We start from the raw sequence: 21,243 nt of genomic DNA, 5'->3' as shown, positions 1-21,243 counted from the left end.
GGGTGGGAATTATGGGGGAATTATGGGTTCTGGAACTTTCCCACATGAAGAAAAAAATCTGCCATTGGGAAGCCGTAGTACGGAGCCTGGTTCTTCAGTCCTCTGCTAAGTCATGAAGCTTGCTCAGTGACTGTGGACCTATGACTCTCCCACAACTTAATCGACTTCACATAGTTGTTTTGTTGATAAAATTTAGGAATGGACCCTCTTGATGGCCCATTGGCCTGATCCAGCAAGCTCTTCTTATAGCTGGAATCCTGAACAATAGCACTCCACTTTCTCTCTTTTTTTGGTAGGTCCCACTCATTGGATGAAAATTTGACATCTGAGTGTCAAATTTGTTTCAGCTTTATTAACAATTTCCACAAGTACACTGTATCTTGTTCCTTCTTTTCAAACCAAAGGAAACGGTCTCTGTCCCAAATAGGCCATTGATGAAGGATCTGAAGTTACACGCGCAGTTCAGTACAGAAGAACCACTTTCTTGCTTGCTTTCATTCCTGCCTGTAAATGGTGATGGAGAATGATGCCCTCGTAGTAACCGTCAAGTTAACAGGTTGCTTGTCTCGTCCACGGACTGAATAAATCGGTGCAAACCTCCAAACAATTTAGTTTAATTACTTGCCAAGCCTTGCAACAAGGCATAAACCTGCATGTCGCATGTAGCATTACCAGTGGAACAAGTACTTGAATACAAGAGCTCGAATAATTTGACAGCTAATATAAAGCTCTGTAATTTATATTTAGTTATATTGAGAGGGGCTTTTTGCCCCTCCTTTCCCTTCTTTGAGCACTTCATATAAATATTTACTCAGATTCTGAGACCTTGTTTAACCCTCCAAGTACCACATTTATCTTTGATTTGATCTGATTTTTTATTTGCAGCAGAGAACCCTTTGCTTACTGTGCAGACGATTAAACAAAAGAGTGTCACCTATCAGCTATTGCATACATAAACACCAGACACCGGTAATTATGATGTATTTACAGTAAAGTACAACTGGATACAGATTAAAGAAGAGACAAAAGATGTAGAGTTGCAATGATTTATTATAAACAATGTCTTTAAATTCTATTCCAGAGACAAGATGATAAGTCTGCTATGCTTAAGTGTGATCCAAATTGCTTCATAAATTATGGAACTGGGTGACATTACTACACAGCCTTCTTCTGAGTGCAAATTTAACTCTTATTCTGGGTTTAATTTTAGTTAAGACTCACCAGGCTTAGTTTCAGAACCTGTTTTCAATGTCAGGACTTATGCCTGCATCATAGACATTCATAAATAATCAAGACAAGAGCACACTGAAACATGTACAAAGTGCCTTCCATTCACCGTTACTATCATTAAACTTTCTAACAATAGAATTGATTCCAGTCATACAATCTGGCTTCAAGAAAGGCTTCAACTCTGGCTCTTTTCATTTTATAAATGACGCACAATTCTTACCTGTGATTCACCTTTATTAGAGATTGTGAATCAGGTATATTTTGGAGTGGACGGAACGGCACATTGTGTCTTTGTGTTTTGTGCTAATAATAGCATTTATATAGTGCTTAGAGAGTTCAAAGCACTACACATTCATCAGCTCAGCAATCCTGCCTAACAACCAAGCATTATCCCCATATTACAGAATTGAGGGGAGACACTGAGTCTGAGAGAAAGTAACTTGCCTAAGGCCTGGTCTGCCCATGTAGCCGAATGAGATGGTGGTGTAATGAGGTGGTAGAATGGAGTGTACCACTTCAAATACAAATGGGGGAATCACAGTTATAAACAATGTTCCCTTGTATTCTTTTTCTTTAAAAAAATGAAAGAAACCTCTGGACATACAAAACTAGCACTGCCAGCAGCAGGCTGGTCTACAATCTTTGTCCCTGATGCACTTTTTTTGGTGGGGAGAAGGGAGGCAAATATTTGATTATTGGGGTTTTTTTTAACATGGGAGAAATTTACAAAAGGTACCCCCACCCAGAGTCTGAAATGAACTTGCCCTTGAAAATAACATTGTACTTTGAGGGGGGCGAATGGAGAAACCCCAAAATGGGAGAAGGATCCAAAGTGAGGAAGACACGGCTGATGATTCAGCCATTTTTCATCGTGCTCTTCAAGTAGGTTTGCAATCCATTTAGCTTCTTCTCCTGGTTCTTGGTCACCATGATGTGCAGGGCATCCTAATAGCCACATGCTGTAAAGAGGAAATTAGTGCAATCCCATGGGCCAAGTTCATCCAAAACACTCTCCCCAACGCAGCAATGGTTTCACTGGATGGCCTTCTGCAAGTTTCCCCATCTGCAAAATAAGAACAATAGTAACCTTTCTCATGCGGGTTGTTGTGTGGACAAGACAATGTATAAAGCAATTTTTAAACTGAGCTCTGAATGATAAAGAAGGAAATAAGACAGTCAGTAGGTTAGAAACAAACATAGTGAAGGCTTGATTCTGCTTAGTGTGTCCTTGCTTAGACTTGTATCTCCAGAATAATGTTTATATATTTATTATACCCTTTATTATATATATATATATATATATATATATATATATATATATATATATATATATATACATATATATATATATACATATATATATATATACATATAAAATATAATATAGTCATAGCAACAATGCATAGAAAGCTGATTTCCCAGACCATGTGTGAATCACTTAGGAGTTTCTTAGCTCTGAAATTTCTACTTCTATCTGCATGTGGCAGAATACAATTTAACTGTTGATGTGCCGCAAAGTCCCCAAGCAACCTGTCTACATATATGCATGAGGTTCTGCCTAGGAACACTCCCAGCAAACAAAGCGCCCGGGTCAATTAAGGGGTCCCTGGACCCATAACTGGATGCAGGCACTCCAAACCACTCATCAGCACCACTGATACGCAGGTCAGCTGACTGTGCAGCAGATGCCCAGTACAAATGTGTGGTGTTTGTAAGTCTGCCGTTAAAGGAGTCTTTACTTAGAACTGACAGACAAAAAGAGCAACAGAAAGAAGTCTTTCATTACACCCAGTGCTAAAAGTAGAACAAAATGTTGCCGTATAACACCCTCCACTAAATAGAGCACTCCTGTTTGTGCCAGCCAGCCAGCCATCCCACCCTCCAGGACACAAAGCTGTTGGGAGTTCCAGCAGTCCAACTGCCCTTTCATTTTCCCCACCCCACCCTGCCTTCATTTTTTCTTATCTAGCTGGCATTCATTGGTGCCTGTATCCACTGAGCATGCTCAGTGCTATTTGGCTCTTAGGATGCATGGGGGTGTCTCTTTCTGTTTTATTTGTGGCAGGGTTCGATTAAAAAACCAAATCTGTAAACATCAGGATGCCTTCCTCTTGTTTCTCAGCAGCCCAAACTCAGCTCCATTTCCACCAGTATGCGGGCACTAATTCTGCTATTACGGCGAGTGCAGTCCAGAATGGAAAGCCACCTTTCTGAGCTGAGCATCAGATACTGTTTCCAATCCCCATGGCTCACTGGAGGAAGCAATGAAGATGAAACTATCTCTGGGCATACACAGACTGTGTTTCCTTGCCACAGGGTGTTGACAACCAGCCCTTCCATGTGCCTCTTAGATAATAATAATAATACAATGGTACCTCGGGTTACATACGCTTCAGGTTACATACGCTTCAGGTTACAGACTCTGATAACCCAGAAATAGTGCTTCAGGTTAAGAACTTTGCTTCAGGATGAGAACAGAAATTGTGCTCCGGTGGCACAGCAGCAGCAGGAGGCCCCATTAGTTAAAGTGGTGCTTCAGGTTAAGAACAATTTCAGGTTAAGTACGGACCTCCGGAACGAATTAAGTACTTAACCTGAGGTACCACTGTAATTATTATTATTATTATTATTATTATTATTATTATTATTATTATTTTGTATTTATACCCCGCCCATCACTCTGGGCGGCTTCCAACAAAATATTAAAATACAGCAGTCTGTCAAACATTAAAAGCTTCCCTAAACAGGGCTGCCTTCAGATGTCTTCTAAAAGTCTGGTAGTTGTTGTTCTCTTTGACATCTGGTGGGAGGGCATTGATCAGAAAGCTTGGCTTCTAGACAGACTTCTGAACCAGCACCTCTCACATTAGACCAGAGTTGAGGATCCTGGCCTTCAGGACTCTCCCCACATCACATGCACAACCATCCTTAGCCACAACATCTCGCACCAGGCGACAGTCCTTGACTGTTTTCGCCAGGCAGGAATGTGTCCTTGGAATCTGATAACGCCTTTTGTCTGGAAGACAGTGAGGGGTGTGTGAGTGTGTGTAGAAACTAGCCTACTGTTTTGGAGAACATTGCAGGCCTTCCCCCAACTCATTTTGCTCCACTACATGGGAAACCAGGGTTCCAGGCTCACTTTTTCCATGGATCCCCCTGCAGCCGGAAGGAGCCACTATCAGCTTAAATCTACCAGCAAAACGATTAGATTCTTATATTGATTACCTACCCTCATGAGGCTGTTGAGAGTGTGTTGTGAGGTTTTCTTGCACAGTGCTTTACAGCATGGTACTAAGAGAGAAATAAAGATAACACAGAAAAGCACGTGAAGCTTTTTTTTATAAAGATAAATAAATAAAAATCAGATTCATTTTTGGACAGCTTGGGTTGGAACCAGACTTAATTGTGCTTCACGTAGACCCATTTAAGTGAATAGGACAAATTAGTTATGACTAAGAAGTCGCATTGATTTTTAGTGGGCCCATTCTAAGCATGAGCAAGTCTAGGTCTGGCCCCTTGCATTTCTACATTTCTACAGACATTCATATTTGCTGATAAATGGGTCAGAGAGCATATACAATTGTTGATATAGGCTGGGAAACTGAAGATTTCCCAGTAACACTTCAGAAGACCCCTTTCTTCCCTCTCCAACCAATAATAGCAGCTGCCTGTGACATCTCTGAACTCTGCCGAAAGAATATATTTGGCTTACTGACTGCCAGTATTCAGTGGCTTTCTCGTGCAAGCAGCCTTACCACAACCGAAACTTCCCCACCACCATACCTTCATCTCAGGAATAATTCCCCCCCAAGTTTGAAATACATTGCTTTTCAGAAAGCACTAAACTTGCTAAAAGGACATGGCTTGCCTACCTTGCGCCCTGGCCCCTCATGCCTCAGGATATCATAAATTTTTGATACCAATAAAACAGAATTTTTGATGAGCTGCTATTTTGCATTAAAGCAACTTTACATGCAAAGATTGCATAATAGGAAGCAAAATTGAATTTTGCCTCAGAACAAGTCCTTATTATTAATTTAAGTGTTCTTATACGTCTTAGCAGCAGCTTATCATTCTATACATTTAATTCCTTTCTCGCCGCTTAGCAGCGGTTTCCTTAGCTAAACAAATCTTTTAAGGGAGCACATGTACAGAGCGTGGAAACATCGCATTTCGCATGGGGGGGGGAGAGCTTGAGAGAAGTAATGAAACTTTAAAAGGGGGAATAAAATACATTCAAAGGGCAGATCTTTCTCGCTAAAAGCTGCTCCTAACTGCTTGAGCAAAGCGATGAGAGAAAGGAGAGGGGATTCTGTGTCAGTACCTTTTGCCTTACATATGAGTTCCTCTTCTGTAATTGCAATACACTTATTCTAATTATGGCCGTGCGAAGCAGAAACATCAGGAAATCATTGTCAAGCATGGGTTCGCTGTATATCCTTCTGCTATTCCTTTAACACTTCTGAATTGCCACTGTGCAGAGGAAAGCATGCAGCATAGAAAAGGGTTCCTCCATTCCAAGAGCACAGCTGTGCAGAAGGTTTGCTCCTGCCTTGGTCCAAGAAGCGTATCATTTATTTAAGGTGCTGTTCTAAACGGCGAGAAAAGCAAGCACAGAAGCCTTCCCTCTGCCTTATATAAAACAGCCAGCCAGTGTTGCATTCTAGAAGTCCACCTTACAGAACATATTGGAATGGAGTGTGTGGGGGGAGAGAGAGAGACTAATTCATGGAGGCATATAGTCAAAGGGAAAGCAAAAATTGTGCAGTGCAAACTTATGCATGCATGGACCATGCACGGAGGCCAGGGGGCAACCACACACCCCCAACAAGAAGCTCTCCCCCAATTTACCCTCCCCTGTTATAATGAACTCCTGTCATTAATATTTTTCCCCCAGACACTATTTTCCCATATGTCTTGCCCTTTCTGTCCCCTCCCGAAGGGGGAGGGGCGTTTCTGCTGCAGCCCACTGCATGCTTACCTACTTAGTAGTAAGTTGCACTGAGTTCAGTGACACTTACACACACACAGCCTAAGCCTACCCTTAACCATAAAGGGGGGAGAGAGGAGCAAATGTAGTAAAAATAATAATAAAGGTTAAGTTTCTTCTTTCATTTATTGGAGATGGGCTGCAATTATAAACCCCCTTATCTGAATGGGCTCCCTTACTGAATGTAGTCAGACATGGTTTTGAGCAGACATCTATATAGGATTGAAGCCTTAATATGTTTAAGGGAGGGTGTAAATCAGTCCCTTAAATATACAAAATGGACCTGAACTTTTTACCCCTTACCTGCTGTGTTTGAAACATTTACCACTGTTGTTTGAAAGCAGCAGAAACTTTGCAAGCCCCTGGTTCTAAAAGGTGGGAGAGAAAATTCCTGAGCTTTACAGCTCGGCTGGGATTTGGTCAACCCGACCAAAGCCTTCTTTTCGCAGCGTCGCAGCTAAGCAGGAAAAAAGCAATGTCTACGCATAAACTGCGCAGGTAGGGCAGAGTGCCCGTTGTCCTTGCTTTCTGGGTCCCGCCATGCCAAAAAAAAAAACAAGGCGAGAAGAAGCAGGGAAAGGGCGGGGGGGGCAGAAAAGAGCTTTCCGGCAGCTTTATCTGTCTGCTCTTGAAACTTGACACCCATCGCCCAGAAGAGCTCAGTGACCTTGCGCTGTCAATCAACCCGCGGAACCAGCTTGCTCGAGCGACATGCGGGCGTTTCGCCAAGTTAACATATTTTTTTTTAAAAAAAAAAAATTTTTTAAATCACATTAAAACCTAAAACACAGCTGGGAGCGGTTATCTCGCAATCCCCAGCTCATCCTAATAATGTTGCCAACCTGGCTCCTTCAAGGCTAACCAGTACTGTGCATGATCTAAGGTAAAGGTAAAGGGACCCCTGACCATTAGGTCCAGTCGTGGCCGATCTACTGGATTGCAAAAGTTGATCAGACGGGCATCTCGGGGGGGGGGTTTCCTGCGGAGTTTTTATGGTGAACACGCACACCGAAAATCGGGGGTAAGAGTAGACCCTTTGAAATCAATGGTTGCAATGGGTCTGCTCTGGCTATGACTAACGTCAAGTCCTTTGTTTTCAGTGGATCCACTCTGAGTATCAGTCATGTTGGACTAAGTTTATTTGCACACACGCAAACCCATTCGTGCACATCTAAAGCCCGTTTGCTCGGAAGTCCCACTGAATTTAATGCGGTTACTGCCAAGTAAGGCTGCGATCTTGCACACACTTCTCAGGGACTAAGTCCCATTAACTGCAACAAGATAGTTCAGTCGGTAAAAGCATGAGACTCTTAATTTCAGGGTCGTGGGTTCGAGCTCCACGTTGGGAGAAAAAAATTCCAGCATTGCGGGGAGTTAAATTAGATTACCCTCATGGTCCCTTCCAATCATTCTATGTGAGATTCCCTTGCGTATAAAATAAATATTATGCAGACTGTAAGTGTACAAAACGATTGCAGCCACAAAGCAGGTTTTTGTGCACATGTAGAAGGCAGCCCCACTGGGTTCAATAGAGGTTACTTCCAAGGAGGAGCGCATAAACTTGCGGCCCGATCCAATTCTGGCTTGCTTGGACTTAAGTCACACTCAGTCCAGTGGAGCTCATTCACAAGTCTCTCTGTGTGTATATATATTTGCTAAGCCCCAATTCCAAAAGTGATCTGACTTTGAGCCAGGCCTGTCTTAAATGATTCCAGTGGGATCCTCTATAGTCCCAGGCGCAAGCATCATCTGCTACACCCTCCCTTCCACCGCGATCCCCCGTTGCGTTTCCTGCTCGTCTTGTTTAATTCTGGGGCAAAACCTTGTTTGTCGTTCCCTTCTCTGCCCTGCAGGGAAAGCAAACCCGGAGCAATGCAAATCTCTCTACAGCGGTTAGCAATAGCTCCAGCAAAACTGGAAGATCAAACAAAATAATCTGATTTGCACTGAAGGGGTCTCGGCAGCGGCGGCTGCACCACACCTCGAGAATGCAGGAGGAGCAGAATCAGACGCCACATTTGGAAGAGGCTGCAAATCCTGAACGGCCTTCAAACCTCCTGTACTTTTTTTTTTATGCGTGCAGCTCTCACTGCAATGACAATATCTTAAAATAAAAAGAAAAGGTCACAGGCGAATTGGATTAGGGACAATCAAGCTTTGCTAGGGTGAGGGGAGGAATCTCGGACCATGATGCAAATGAATGGAACTAAGTGACAACTGTTGGTGGGATTCGAACTCGAGTCAGTGGAAGACACGTGTTCGTTGCAAAACGGTAGTGAAATCAAGCGCCTTAAGAAAGAGGTGGGGCATCAGTATGAACTTGGCTGTATTTCTGCCAGGAACTATATACGCCAACCCCACCTCGGGATGGGGGAAGGTTGCACTGACTCCGGGATCGGGTCCTGTAATGCTTCCTGTGTGCAGCCTGAGCCACATGCATGCTTACTCAAGAGTAACACTCCACTGAGATCTACAGGGCTTAGTTCCTAATGTGGAATAGTTTGGCTATATTTCGTCTCCAAAGGCGACGTGAAAGACGAGGGGCGCTGATCCAGATTCCCAGTTACGTAGCCCGGTCATATGTGCTCTTACTCAGAGATAGTAACCGCTGATGTCCTCCTAAGAAAAGCGCGCAGAAGCTAGCAGTCCTGGGAAATAAGGATAAACGCTTAAAATGAGTAGGACTTACTTCTGAGTAAAAGGATTGGGGCTGTAAGACCGCCATCCTGTGCACCCTTGCTTGGGAGCTGGCTCCATTGAAAACAGCAGGACATACCGTACTTCCTAGTAAACAAACACGTTTACTAGGCTTGTCTTCCACTGCATAGTCAATGCCTTTGTAGATGCAATAGGCTAATACAACACAAGCCTTTGCACCACTCATTGCTCCTCACACCTCGGACCAGAGAAAAATTTGCTTTCTTTGGCCCCAGTTTCTGATATAGAAAAGGAGAACAGTAATAACCATGATTGCTCTTTTCTCTGCGCAAAGAAGGCTTCTATAAAAACAGCAAAATATGGCTTGCCTGTTAGCCATATCAGGGCGGCAGCATTTAATCTCTACACCGAGAAGGGGTGTGTGGCTGGGTGGGTGGGTGTTTCGTAGGTTGAAGTCTGCCTGGAAGTTACATATGCTGCTCGCCGAAACTTGATCCTTACTATTAATCCCCGGAAAGGCTTGGCTACGGTTAGTGGCGGAACTCTGCACATGGGCCAAGGCTCGCTCTCGCTCTTCGTATATGTTATTGTTAAATTGCAGCGTTGGAGCAGGTCTGACACTGCATATAGGAGTAAGAGCTTGGCTGAGGCCTTATCCCCCTTTAATTTATGGGTCCTGAATCATAATTCCAGACCATTATACAATGCGTCTCCTACAGAATGTTTGGGACATTCTATTCCGCGTTCTGTGGACTGGTGACGTTGCCTTCCTGGATCTAGGGAAAGGGCTAAAGGGAACGGCAGTGGCTCAGTGGCAGAGCGTCTGCTTTGCATGCAGAAGGTACCAGGTTCAATCCCCGGCATCTCCAGATAAGACTCTGAGGAGACCCTGGAGAGCTGCTGCCGGTCAGGGTAGAGACCAGTGGTCTGACATCCTATGTTCCTACATCAGTTCTTCAAAATAAAGATTCTGGCGGGACTCGTAGATCTCCTCCTCTCAGAGGTCCCCTTTTAGGTTGCAAGAGGCGGAAGAGAGAAACCAAATTCATAGCAAAGTTCCTTGATCTTCCCTTGGGGAAGGTTACTTTAGTGTGCCGCATAAGAATAACCGGGGAGCAAGTGCTCTTGAGATATCACCACTAGGCGTGATCTGAAACAAAGGAGGGGGTGACTGGGCCCTTCTCTTCCCTCCCACCCCTACCGCATGGCGCCCCTTGCATCTTACTTTCCCTGGCGAATGCTTCCCTGTCTACTCCACTTTCTTCCTCTCTGCACAACACTTCCTATTTTTGTTGTCAATCAATAGCCAAGAGGAAATGAACGCGCGCGTGGGTCAAGCTGCGCAGGGAACAGGGGGCTAAGAAGTCCACAAGGAGAGATCTGATGCCTCGGACCGAGAGTTCATCGAGATCAGCAGCCCGTCTAAGGTGGAAGCAAGCTGCTTGGCAATATTGGCGGGGGTTTTGTGTGAGAGGCTAACAAGCTAATGGGAATCGTCCCCGAGGCTTACGTTCAGATTGCTTATTCCTGCCGTGCCTTCCCGAGCTTGTGCAAAAAGCGCCTTCCCCTCAGTCCTCAGTTACCATCTCTAGCTTCCATCACATGCGTGGAGTTTCAGCAGTGGGTGTTGAAAGCTTGAGCTTAATCCGGAACGTATCGTAGTTGTTTGGTTTTTAATAATATAAAGCACTGGGCCCAAGGGCAACCCTTGTGTGGGTGGGTATGCATACATTTTCTCTCACTCTCCCTCTCTCTCTCACCCCAAACACACACACACACACAGAGAGAGAGAGAGAGAGAGAGAGAGAATTGCGCTTTCCTCTTTCCAGCTGATGCTTGTGTCAACTGTTCTTCTGAACTGAGAACCTATCGAGACATACTGAAAGAAAATACTGTATACCGGAATGCCCTTAGGCCAGTCTGAGAAAGAGAAAGAGAAAGGGAGAGAGAGAATAAATTGTGGAGAAGGCGAAACGGCTGAGTGAAAAGACGGTGGACAACCCAGCTAGAGACTCCAGGCCAGGCAACGAGAGAAAAGGCCGAACTTCTCCCGATGCAGGAAATCTGTGATTTTTTTTCTATAGGGGACGAGAAGAGGCGGCCTGCAGTTTTGCTCTGCTAGTGAATTCATCTGCTTCTCTTCTGTGCAGAGGAAAATCACACACAAGGAAAATCGGGTGGGGTGGGGGGAAGAGAGAAACCTCAGATTGGATAACACCTCCCCGCCGCTTTCAAACCACCCTAGTTTTATTCAACTATATCTTTCCCACCCTAACCGTGTCTGTATTCCGAGTTGTGAGCCTGTCTATCTGTACACAGCGGCGTCTGCCTATCTTGTGTCAGCTACAGTCTGTCTATTTGAGTCTCTATGTCTCTTCCCATGCCATAGCTGCGCCACTAGAAACCTTAGGCTGCCATTTGGCATATATACATCCCGCGCAAACCTCACCATGCCTACTCAGAGAAGCAAGCGCGGTTGAATTCAGTGGCCTTGCTTAATAGCGCGTCAGCTCCATTAGATAAGGTAGGGCTTACTTCTGAGTTAAACGTGCTCAGGTTGGGGGCTGCATCTTATCTATTTCATCCGGTCCCTGTGATCAGACATCCATTCTACTAGTGCGCTCTCTTCCCCACCACCACCCCATCTCTCTGCATTTACTTCTGGGGCACTTTCTATCCAGTAACACAAACACAAGCATTTCACATTCGCTGCGTTGGGTTTCCTTCTTTCCTGCTAAAGCTACCAGGTCGTCTCCATAAAATGCGAATGTTTAAATTCCTTTTTAAGGGTCACTTCCCCAATTTCCACAAGTGTTCATGGTGTGTTTTGTATGTGATTTTATAGCAACAAAGCTTGTGAAATTTGTAGAGCAGCTGGGGGGGGGGGAATCCTCCTCCGTCCTTTTCAGCATGAAGTTTCACTTCCCCTTTGATCTCAAAACAGCCTTGTTGGGGCGTCTGTTTTGAAACAGCCCCCTAGAGAATGTGCGCCTCGCTTCAATTCTATGCATGCTTACTCCGAAGTAAGCCTGATTTCCGAGCAATGGTGCATAGGGTTGCAGTCGGGGTATGTGTGCGCGTGCCTGCACGTTTAGCCTCCTCTACATAAACGGGGGGGGGGGGATGAGAGAGCGAGAGAGAGAGTCGCTGTTTTGCGTACATCAACGATAGCCTGATAGCATTGGAACCTCAAGGTTTGTAGCCTGAGAAACTCGCCCTCTGTCCCATTTGCAGAGGTCAGAGTTATACTGTAACTGCATCTCTGCAAGATGTGCCTGCTTTCTCCCGGTTCCGTTTGTCAGCAAGTAGACAACTTGCGCCCACTGCCATAGGCCCAAAACTGAGTGCCCCTCAAAAAAAAGAAAGAAAGAAAGAAAGAAAGAAAGGGGGGGAACACCACCAAAAACAAAACGATCTTAGCAGGACTGTGCCTTAGTGCCGCGCACTTTGCATGTCAGAGATGCCAGGTGATCCCAGGATAAACCTGATGTAGATGGACCAGAGATCTGGCTTGGCATATAATGCGGCTGCCCATGTTCCTAGCCCTCCTACGATTAGGCAATCCAAACACTCTGACTGTAACTTCCTTGCACCAGCCTTCCTTCCTAGATGGTATAATAATGTCTATGACTTCGCGCTACGTTAGGAGGTCCTCCTGCTCGTTCTCCTGAGCGGGACCCTTGACTTCTGCTCGAAAGTCCTACCCCCTCGGCACCACTCATTTTTTAATCCCACAAGCCTAACTACAGGAGGTTGATACTTTGATTTTTATCAAATTTTAAAAGTCGGCTAAATTAACATTTATTAAGAGCCCCGAGTGCTGCTGCCAGGACACTTCCTACAGCAGCGGACCTCTGCCCTTGAACCTTCCCACTGACACAGTTATTTGATGGGAATCCGGGCGCCTCAAAAGGAACCTCCTTGTACTACTCTGAGGCCTGTTTTCCTGGAGGGGGAAAAATTGTTGCTCAATTAGCTGCAGTGATTTATTCCGTGCATGCATGAGAGAACATTAATATGCGATGGCAGTTCCCACGAACAATATTCCGCTCAGGCCTTCCGACAGGCCGAGCGTGCCTCCCTTGGCAAGTGGGGAGGGGGAGAAAAAAGAAGCCCTCGCTAGCCCCCTCCTCCATGCTGCTCTTTCGGGCTGGCAGCGGCTCTTCTCCGCCTTCTCTAGCAGCCAGTGCGGGGTTGGAATTTTTCTTACGAATACTGACAACCCTCGCTGCCTGGTGGGGATGATCGACCCGCAGGCAAAGCTTCGCATTTGTCTTCCGCTTGCAAGTGCGGTGGGTGTGGGAGTCTCCTCCTCACAGGTTTAACTGATCCCCGACCCCCTTCTCTCACGCACGCCTTATTATAATGATCCTTCCCCCCATCTCGGCCTTCCTTCCAAGACGACAGTTTCGGGAGGAATAACAGAAATAGGTCTTTCCCACTTTGAGTTCTGAAAAGGAGTGGAAAGTTGTTTAAAAACCAAAGCACACACAGAGAGAGTTCCCTACCTGCGCAACTTGCCCGTCATTTGAGAGCAGAAGGCATAGACCCGAAAGCTTTTGCCATCCGGATCCTACATACGTTCTCTTGGAAGTGTATTTCAAGTTTCCTGGTTCTCTGTCTCACGCTGGTCAAGGAAACTGACTCCCTAGTCAGCCTGCTGAGGCTTGCAAGCCCGACGGCGCGTACTAGGAAACCAGGCCCAGCTCAACTCAGCGAGGCTTCGCTTCTGAGTTACAGACTGGTTTTTCTTTTTTTTATCGTGTTCCCCAGAAACCCACAGAGCTTACCTCCGCGTAAATGTACCTCCCTTTCTTCCTACACTTTCCATGGGAGTAAGGTGGAAGGTTCGGCTCACCTCGAGCGTACCTAAATCGGTTCAAATTAAATTCTGTATGGCTGGGTTTTTGTTTTTTAAGAAGTTTACACTCTTGCGCTGATTCTGAGCGTGGAGCGACTCAGCTGTTTGTATCAGGAAGGAGGGGACATCGACCGCTGCCGCTGGCTTTTCTTCTAGTCACCTCCACCATCAGCCTAAACTTAGTGAATTAACAGAGGAGGAGTGAAAGCATGAATCAGCTGCGGTGGCGAGTGGCGGAGGCGAAGATCACCTCTTGGGAACCGAGGGACGGGTCTGTGGGAGGCAGGTGAAGCTGGCTAGATCAGGAATGGCACAACTCTGACTTTGGCTTGTGGGGCAATGAGGACGCAGAGAAGGACGGTTCAAATCCGGGGGGCTGGGTGCTTCTAAGGGGTAGCCCCCGGGGCTCTCTGGGTCAGCGTTGTTCCGCTAGGCGCTTTCTGTTTCAGGAATGGTTTTGCCTGGGAGGGAGGGGGCGTGCGGGTTGTTGAATAAATAATAATAAATAATAATAACAACAAAGAGGTTCTCCCCCCCCCCCCATTCCTCCCCGGGGAACCGGAATGGCGCTCTGTATATACACACAGATACACAAGGCCCATCCCGTACGTTTTGTTAAGCTCTTGGGCCTGCGTTTCAGCACGATCGCCGCAGGTCCCTTTCCCACACCTGAGAGACAGCCCCCCGCCCGCAAGCCTGATGTGATGAAGCTTGCAAGCCTTTCCTTCGCCACCCCTCGGAGCTGTCTTGCTGTCAGGCCCGAGCATTTCAGTTCAGACTCGGTTCAGCCTCTCTTAGGTGTGAAACTGCAGATGTGTGGAAGCTCTGTGTGTGTGTTTGTGTGTGTGTTTGTGTGTGTGTGTTGGCGTTTAACCCTTTCGACGTTTTGTGTCATTGGACGGGGGTAAAGTGTGTGTGTGTGTGTACAGGCCGAAGGATTTCAGTCCAATTGAAAAAAGCAACTATTTTCAGCCGTATGGAGAGTTTGGGGCTCTTTGGAAACAGCACAGGCAAACAGATCTTTGCAGAGAGTGAAAAGTTCCCGATCCCTGGGTGGTTCGAGACCAGGGTGATGTACGGCTGAGCTCAGGCCAAAGTTCCATCGAGGCCTGTCCATTTTACAGAAGGACGTGGTCTTGGCATCTTTCTCTCCCCCCCCCCCTTAATGCTGTGGCCCCTTCATTTAAGGACGCTGAAAGGTTGGACTAAAGCAAGCCAGAAAACTTCCATGTTCTATCCTGAGCCGGAACTCTTTTTCCATGGAAGCTCTCATTAAAATCAAAGATGCTCGCTTCCAAGTTAAATGCTTTTAGAATAAGAAATGAGAATTTCAGTTCCAGACAAACTAGAATATTATGACGACCAAAGCACAACTTGGTGCAACGATATTGCTGAAATCATCATTTGACCTCAACTTGATCTATCATATACAGGTTAAAGCACAGTGATATATATATATATGCTGCCTCTGAAATTAAGTGTCTGGGACTAAGGCTACCATCTTAGGGCATTTATGTGGAAGAGATCCCCTTTTAACACGTTAAAACTTACTTCCGAGAAAATGCATCTTTTCTCAGACTGCAGGATGTTATTGTTGTTAGGTTTTTTTTAAAGAAGAATTTTGATAATGGATCGGGCTGGAAGTACAGAGTTCTGTCAGTCCCCTGATTTGGTGAATCTGGACCCAAATAATAATAACAGTCACAAATGTCTTCTTCCCCCAAGTAGTGAGAGAATTCAACCCCCAAGTAGTGAAAGAAGTACCCCCTCCAAAGAAAATGCCATTTCAATGATATTAGTAAGCAAAAATATGAAACAATTTAATAAACAAACAAAAACCAGAAACCAGTCTGAATAAAACTACAATAAGACCAAGAGGTGTTTTTTTAATATTTTTCATATCATAAGCAGGATTTTAAATTGATCCCTTCAGAACGTTTACATGAAATAAAAACAATATTTTTTTCTCTCTCTGCTGCTGCAATGTTGCGACTTCAACACAGTTGAATCCGTAAAAACCCAAAAAGCTCAGAGGGGTATTTTTTTTTCTGATGCATGACTATTAATATCCACAATATTTAAAACGGCAAGCACCATGCTCTTCATTTTTCACGATTCTTGGTATTACTGTTAATTTATAAACTAATACAAACTTAAAATGCATCCGGCCAGCAGTGCCAGCAAACCCTAAAAGAAAACTAAAAAATAAAGGTTTTCATTTTGGTATTTTTGTCAGTGCAACATAAAATCCTTTTACTGACCTGCAGGAGGAAAAAAAAAACACCAGAAGAAGAAAAAAGTAATAAACACACCCATAAGACTCCAGATTATTAACTACAGTATTAGCATTTGCGAAGAAATTTGGCTAAACTCTCACTGGCTGCATGAAGAAGCAGGTTAAACATTGCAAAAAAGAATATACTTGAAAAAGCGAAGTGTCTGCCTCCAAAACAATATTTTAAAAAAAATAATAAAAGAGGTGTGGTTTTTTTTTATGCATTCAGACTGTATTCCTACTCTTACACTGATTAACTTAACTCCAATCAGAGCGCGAGCACGTGAGTTGCGCGGGACGCAGCCACTGAAACTGACTCGCATCTCTCAGCGTTAAGAAGTGAAGCGGCCAATTGTTGCTAGGGGCTTGCGAGGGCGGGGAGAAGTAATCGCCAAGTTGTAAAATCTCTTACTTTTCCTGAGTGTCTGATAAATTCAGGTAGCCCAAACGGAAGATTACTGGGGACTGCGGTGAAGACCCAGGACGGGATCCAAGCGTTGTCACACATTAATAATATTCTGCCTGGGCTACTTGTTTTCCTTTTCGCTCTCTGAAGGACACATACTGTACTTGGAAGTAAAAGTCCAATTTAATACAGGGGGAAATTGGCCCTTTCTAACCGCACAGATCGGGAGGTCAACTCCGCTGATTTCGGAAGAGTTAACTTCTAGAGTATATTTAAGATCATTGGGGTGGAGGTTAGGTTTGTCATTTTCTCTGCCCCAACAAAAACCAAAATGAAAACTAAAAACATTTTTTTAAAGTTACAGCTTTTCAAAGTGCACCAAATATACAAAGTTGCTTTCTGAATGCAAAATGCCCAGAATTTCTCTTTTCTCTCGTGTATGTGTGTAAATTTATTATTTCCCTAAAGAACGACCAAAACCATCAAAAGCCAGCCTGCTGAAATGTTATTGTGATTTGCCCCCTGCGCCGGTTGATATGGCTGATATATATTTACAAGCTAACAGGGGGCCCAATCCACCAAGAGCAGCCCTGTTCATTCCAAAGGGACATGCCCAGGAGAAGTTCCTGGTGGAATGAGCCCAGATTTATTTATTTTTAAAAGAAATATAGAGAAACAGTTGCATGAACAGTTAAAAAAGAGGGCTTTATATATATACTCGTGACATTTCCTCACTCATTGAAAAGAAAAAGAAAAAAAAACCGAACAGGAACAGAAAAAGAAGATATGATCGATGATCAACAACATGCGAAAAGTTTAAACAAGAAAAATGGTACAAAATAGAAGTTACCATACATGTCCAGCATGCAGGATTAATATTTTTAATGCAGATTTTTTCCGTATTTTTATCCCCTATATGATCAAGCAGGCAATAAAACCGAGGAGTTTTCATTTTCTTTCCTCTCCCTCCCTTCTCTCTCGCATGGCAACGTCCCATCTGAATTCTGTCACTTTCTCATAGGCAGGCAATATATGAGGAGTCTGCATATATTGTCCTCTCCTCTTTTTCCAGGTAAATTGGGTATTTTCCTCCCTTCTCTCTTGTTTTCTTCCTTCCGTTTATAAAACAACAACCACTCCAAAGCTGGTAATTCTAGATGGCTTGTCCAGTGCCCATCGTTTTGCTTTGCAAAGTCCAGGTTAAAGTTCTACAAGCAAGCAACCGATTCGTATAAAACATTTTTGTGTGTGTGTGTTTGTTTAAAACAGTCCTTTTCTCCTCCTCCCCACCTACTTTTCTCTCCCCATCCCACCCCCTCCGCCCCATCTCTCTCTCTGTCTCTTTCTCTCTCTTTCTTCTACACATCTCTGTCTCTCTCTGGCCAATTAAGATGAAAAAGTTGCGACCCTTCCCCTCCCGCTTGGATCTTCGCAGCTCATCTAGAGGAAGACAAGGATCTGCAAAGATTAGCAGAGTCACGGATTACACAGGCCAACGCGTCACCCCCTTCCCAGGCCCCTCGGTTGCTCTTCTGACTCTCAGCTCAAGAGGGTAGGATGGATGGAGATGTCAGAGGATGGGAGAGGGAGGACGACAACTGGGGAGCAGGTGGGGGGTGGGTAGGGGGAGAAACATATCTCGGTTGGCTGGTGGGGTTTTTTGTTTTTTTTTAAGGACTCACATGAAGAACTCGGGAGAAGACGGGTTGTCACTGGTGGATCCGGCCTCTCGGAAGCCATTGCTGGCCAGTTTCTCGCACTTGAGCTTGTAGGCGTCTCTTTCTCTGGCCAGCCGGTTGACCTCTTGCTTGAGCTGTTCCACCTGTTGGATGAGCTGGGTCTTCTCGTTCTCCAGGTGATGCTTCTGCTGGACCCGCTTGTACCTGCAAGACTGGGCATAGCCTCTGTTCTTCAAGGTCCTCCTCTTCTGCTTGAGGCGGATCACCTCGTCCTTGGTGAAGCCCCTCAGGTGCCGGTTGAGCTCCCGCACGGACATGGACACCAGCTGGTCGTCGGAGAACCGGTCTTCCACGCTGCTGGAGGACGAGGAGGACGAAGACGAGGACGATGGGTGAGGCTGGTGAGTGTTCTGGAGCTGCTGGGAGGAGCTGGAGGCGTTGGAAGGGGTGGGCGACGCCTGGTGATGGTGAGGGTGGTGGTGGTGGTGATGGTGAGGGTGCCCGTTGCCCGACAGGTCTTCGTGGGGGACCCCGGTGTACTGGTGATGGTGATGCTGGTGGTGATGGTGGTGGTGGTGAGCGGCAGCGGCCCGGAAGCTCTCGAAGCCCTGGAGCTGCTGGGGCACCTGGTGGGACCCGATGAGGGCTTCCACCGCGTCCTCCGGAGTGAGGTTGAGCGTCTCGGGGTTCATCTGCTGGTAGCTGTTGGCCATCCAGTAGAGGTCCTCCAGGTGCGTCTTCTGCTCGGTGGGGCTGAAGCTGGGCGACGACGGCACCGAGCTGCAGGGGGTGCTGATCGGGGTGGACGACACCGAGCCGGCGGGCTGAAGGCGCGTGCAGTGGCGGCCCGAGCGGTCGGCTCGGCCCAGGGGCTCCTTCTTCACGTCGAATTTCATCAGGTCGAAGTCATTGACGTACTCCATGGCCAGGGGGCTGGTGGGCAGCTCGGGGCCGATGCTCAGCTCGCCAGCCATCGCGCTGGGCTCCGCGGGGGGAAGAGCCTCCTCTCCCGCCGGAGAGAGGAGAGGGGACCACGACGGCGACGACGAGGAGGAGGACGGATCTCACCGCCTCGTCGGCTCACTCTACGCTCCAACCCTCCGCGCTGCCAGCCAGCCCGGAAGAAACTTTCTCCGCTGCTTCGCCGCAGCCAAGCCAAGTCCCGGAGACAGCCAGACCCAGAGAGAGACACGCTCTCTCTCTCTCTCTCTCTCCCTCGAGGGGCCGCGGCTCTTCGTTCTCCTTCGCCCTAACGGTGCCGGCGATGCAATGCAAGGAGAGAGGGAGCTGTCAGTTTCTCCTGCTTGCCAGAAACCCGCTGGCAAAAAAAGAGCAGATTTTTTTTTGAAAAGGAAGAATGCAGGGGGGGAGGAAAATCCTTCGGAGCTGTTCGTACGTGCGCGCGCTGCTTCCCCTCGCAGGGAGAGACGGGGGAACGAGCGATCTGCAAGGATTCAGATTCAGTCTCTGGTTTGTAAGTCCGGCTTCCCTTCGCGACCTGGAGCAACTTTTCGCTCGCTTTGCTGCTCAGCAGAGAAGGGCGGCTGGTTGCAGTTGCTGCTTTTTGTGTGCAGAGTTGCGATCGCGCTGGGAAATGGGAGGGAGGCCGGGAAGGAGAGAGCGCAGCAGCAGGAGGAGGAGGAGGAAGAGGAGGGGAAAGGGAAAAAAAGAACAGCACCCTCTCTCTCACCCTCTCTCTCTCTCACACGCGCGCAGCCTACTCCTCGGCAAGCTGCGCTCGGCTCGCGGCCGCTGCCTCCAGCGCCGATTGAACAGCTGTGATTCGGCGCGCCTTCGCTCTTCTCTACTTATATGCGCGAGGGGCGGGGCCGGCGGGGGCGCGCCGACCAACCGCGGCCCGGGCGCGGAGTTCCTGGGGTAGCCGGGGGGCGGGGCCCGCGCTCCCAAGCCCGGCTGACAGCTCGCAGCCAGTCAGCTGACTCGCAGCTGGAGAAGCAGCTCGCGCAGCCCAGCTCCCGGCCGGGCTTGTTGGGGGGGGGGGGGCGTTTCATGTTTTCATCTCGCCACCAGGTTCTTCTTCCCGCGCCTGTCTATGGCTTTGCGAGTCACCCTCCCCCGCCCACACCTTTATTAATTATCCTTAATTAAATCCCCCACCAGCCCGTCACACACACACACACCGTCCCCATTATAGGAAAGGGAGCAAAAAAGAATTGCTTCGCGGGGGAGGGGGAATAAGAGAAAGTGCCAATAAAGGGCTGTAACTCCCCCCCCCCTGTGTTTATGGTGCCTGGGAAGGAGATGGGGTTTATTGCACAAGAAAGTTAGGGCAGAACGCGGGTGAGGTGTGTGCGCGTGCATGCATATTGCAGGATGGGAAGGAAGCGGGTTGTAGACATGTTTTGCACGGCCTTTTATTATATGGAGCGGGGGAGCGAGGTCCCAAGTTAGAGATCATTTTTAAAAAGAGCATCCTAGCAGTGGTGGATGAGTTCAACAGGACGGGTGGGCAGGGAGGAACTAGACCTCTCCATTTCACACCTGGGGCAGGCCTGTGATTTCCTCTTCTCCGCGAGTAACTGCATGCAAAGATCACATTTTGCAAGATTTCTTCTTTCTTTTTTTTTGGACCACTGTTTTTGTTTGAACATTTTGTAACGATTAAGGGAGATTAAGGTGCTCGCTCGCTCGCTCTTTTTTCTCTTTTCAGCAGCTCTGCCCCAAACAGGCATAAAGCGCGACCCCAAGTGGCCACATGGAGTATAGCATCCATCTGTAAAGGAGAGGGGGAAATGATCAGAGCAGGAGGCGAAATTGACGGAAGCATCTATGGATGAGGAATAGAAACGGCAGGGGCAACCGAAGTGAAATCTGTATCGGGAGGACCTCGGCTTCCTACGCCGGCACGGCGTTTTAAATCCAAGTGATCCTTTCCCACCAGAGACTGTTGGATTATTTCTTCACCCACTTGCCGTCTTCTCACAGAAAGGGTATTTCACAGCCACCCACCCCTCTGATTGATCAAATGTTCTATGACCTCTGATCTTTTTCATTCAGAGGGAAGAGGATATATGCTAGTTACTGATGCACACAGGTTTTACCCTCTCCTCAATTCCCCCCCCCCCCCAAATTTCTTTTAAAGATGCGATCAAAACTTTGAATAGAATAGTGGCTAAGTGCAGT

At 46.8% G+C, this 21,243-nt stretch overlaps 1 protein-coding gene across 3 annotated transcripts; it reads right to left on the bottom strand.

Moving 5' to 3' along the window:
• Positions 1-1,032: 1,032 nt before the first annotated feature.
• On the bottom strand, positions 1,033-19,885 carry MAFB (MAF bZIP transcription factor B). Of its 3 annotated transcripts, XM_083447075.1 has the most exons (3): positions 18,103-19,885; positions 4,460-4,521; positions 1,033-2,293 (listed from the first exon to the last, which is right to left on the bottom strand). In XM_083447075.1, the coding sequence occupies exons 1-2, from the start codon at positions 19,071-19,073 to the stop codon at positions 4,509-4,511; spliced, it is 984 nt and encodes a 327-aa protein (XP_083303201.1). In that variant the 5' UTR covers positions 19,074-19,885; the 3' UTR covers positions 1,033-2,293; positions 4,460-4,508. The 3 variants fall into 3 exon arrangements, with proteins under 3 accessions (XP_083303201.1, XP_083303199.1, XP_083303200.1); XM_083447073.1 differs by lacking the exon at positions 4,460-4,521; XM_083447074.1 differs by lacking the exons at positions 1,033-2,293; positions 4,460-4,521 and adding an exon at positions 15,595-17,878.
• Between the last annotated feature and the right edge of the window lie 1,358 nt (positions 19,886-21,243).

This window comes from Podarcis tiliguerta (genome assembly GCF_965153285.1).
Source record: "Podarcis tiliguerta genome assembly, chromosome: 6".
Lineage (NCBI taxonomy): Eukaryota > Metazoa > Chordata > Lepidosauria > Squamata > Lacertidae > Podarcis > Podarcis tiliguerta.
Note: the sequence above shows the minus strand (reverse complement) of the source record. Positions and strands in the feature narration are given on the sequence as shown.

Coding starts and splice junctions, on each gene's coding strand:
- MAFB (XM_083447073.1), bottom strand. CDS start 19,073: ATGGCTGGCGAGCTGAGCATCGGCCCCGAGCTGCCCACCAGCCCCCTG. Junction 2,294..18,102: donor TCTTCTCCCGAGTTCTTCAT/GTGAGTCCTTAA, acceptor CTTATTTTGCAG/ATGGGGAAACTTGCAGAAGG.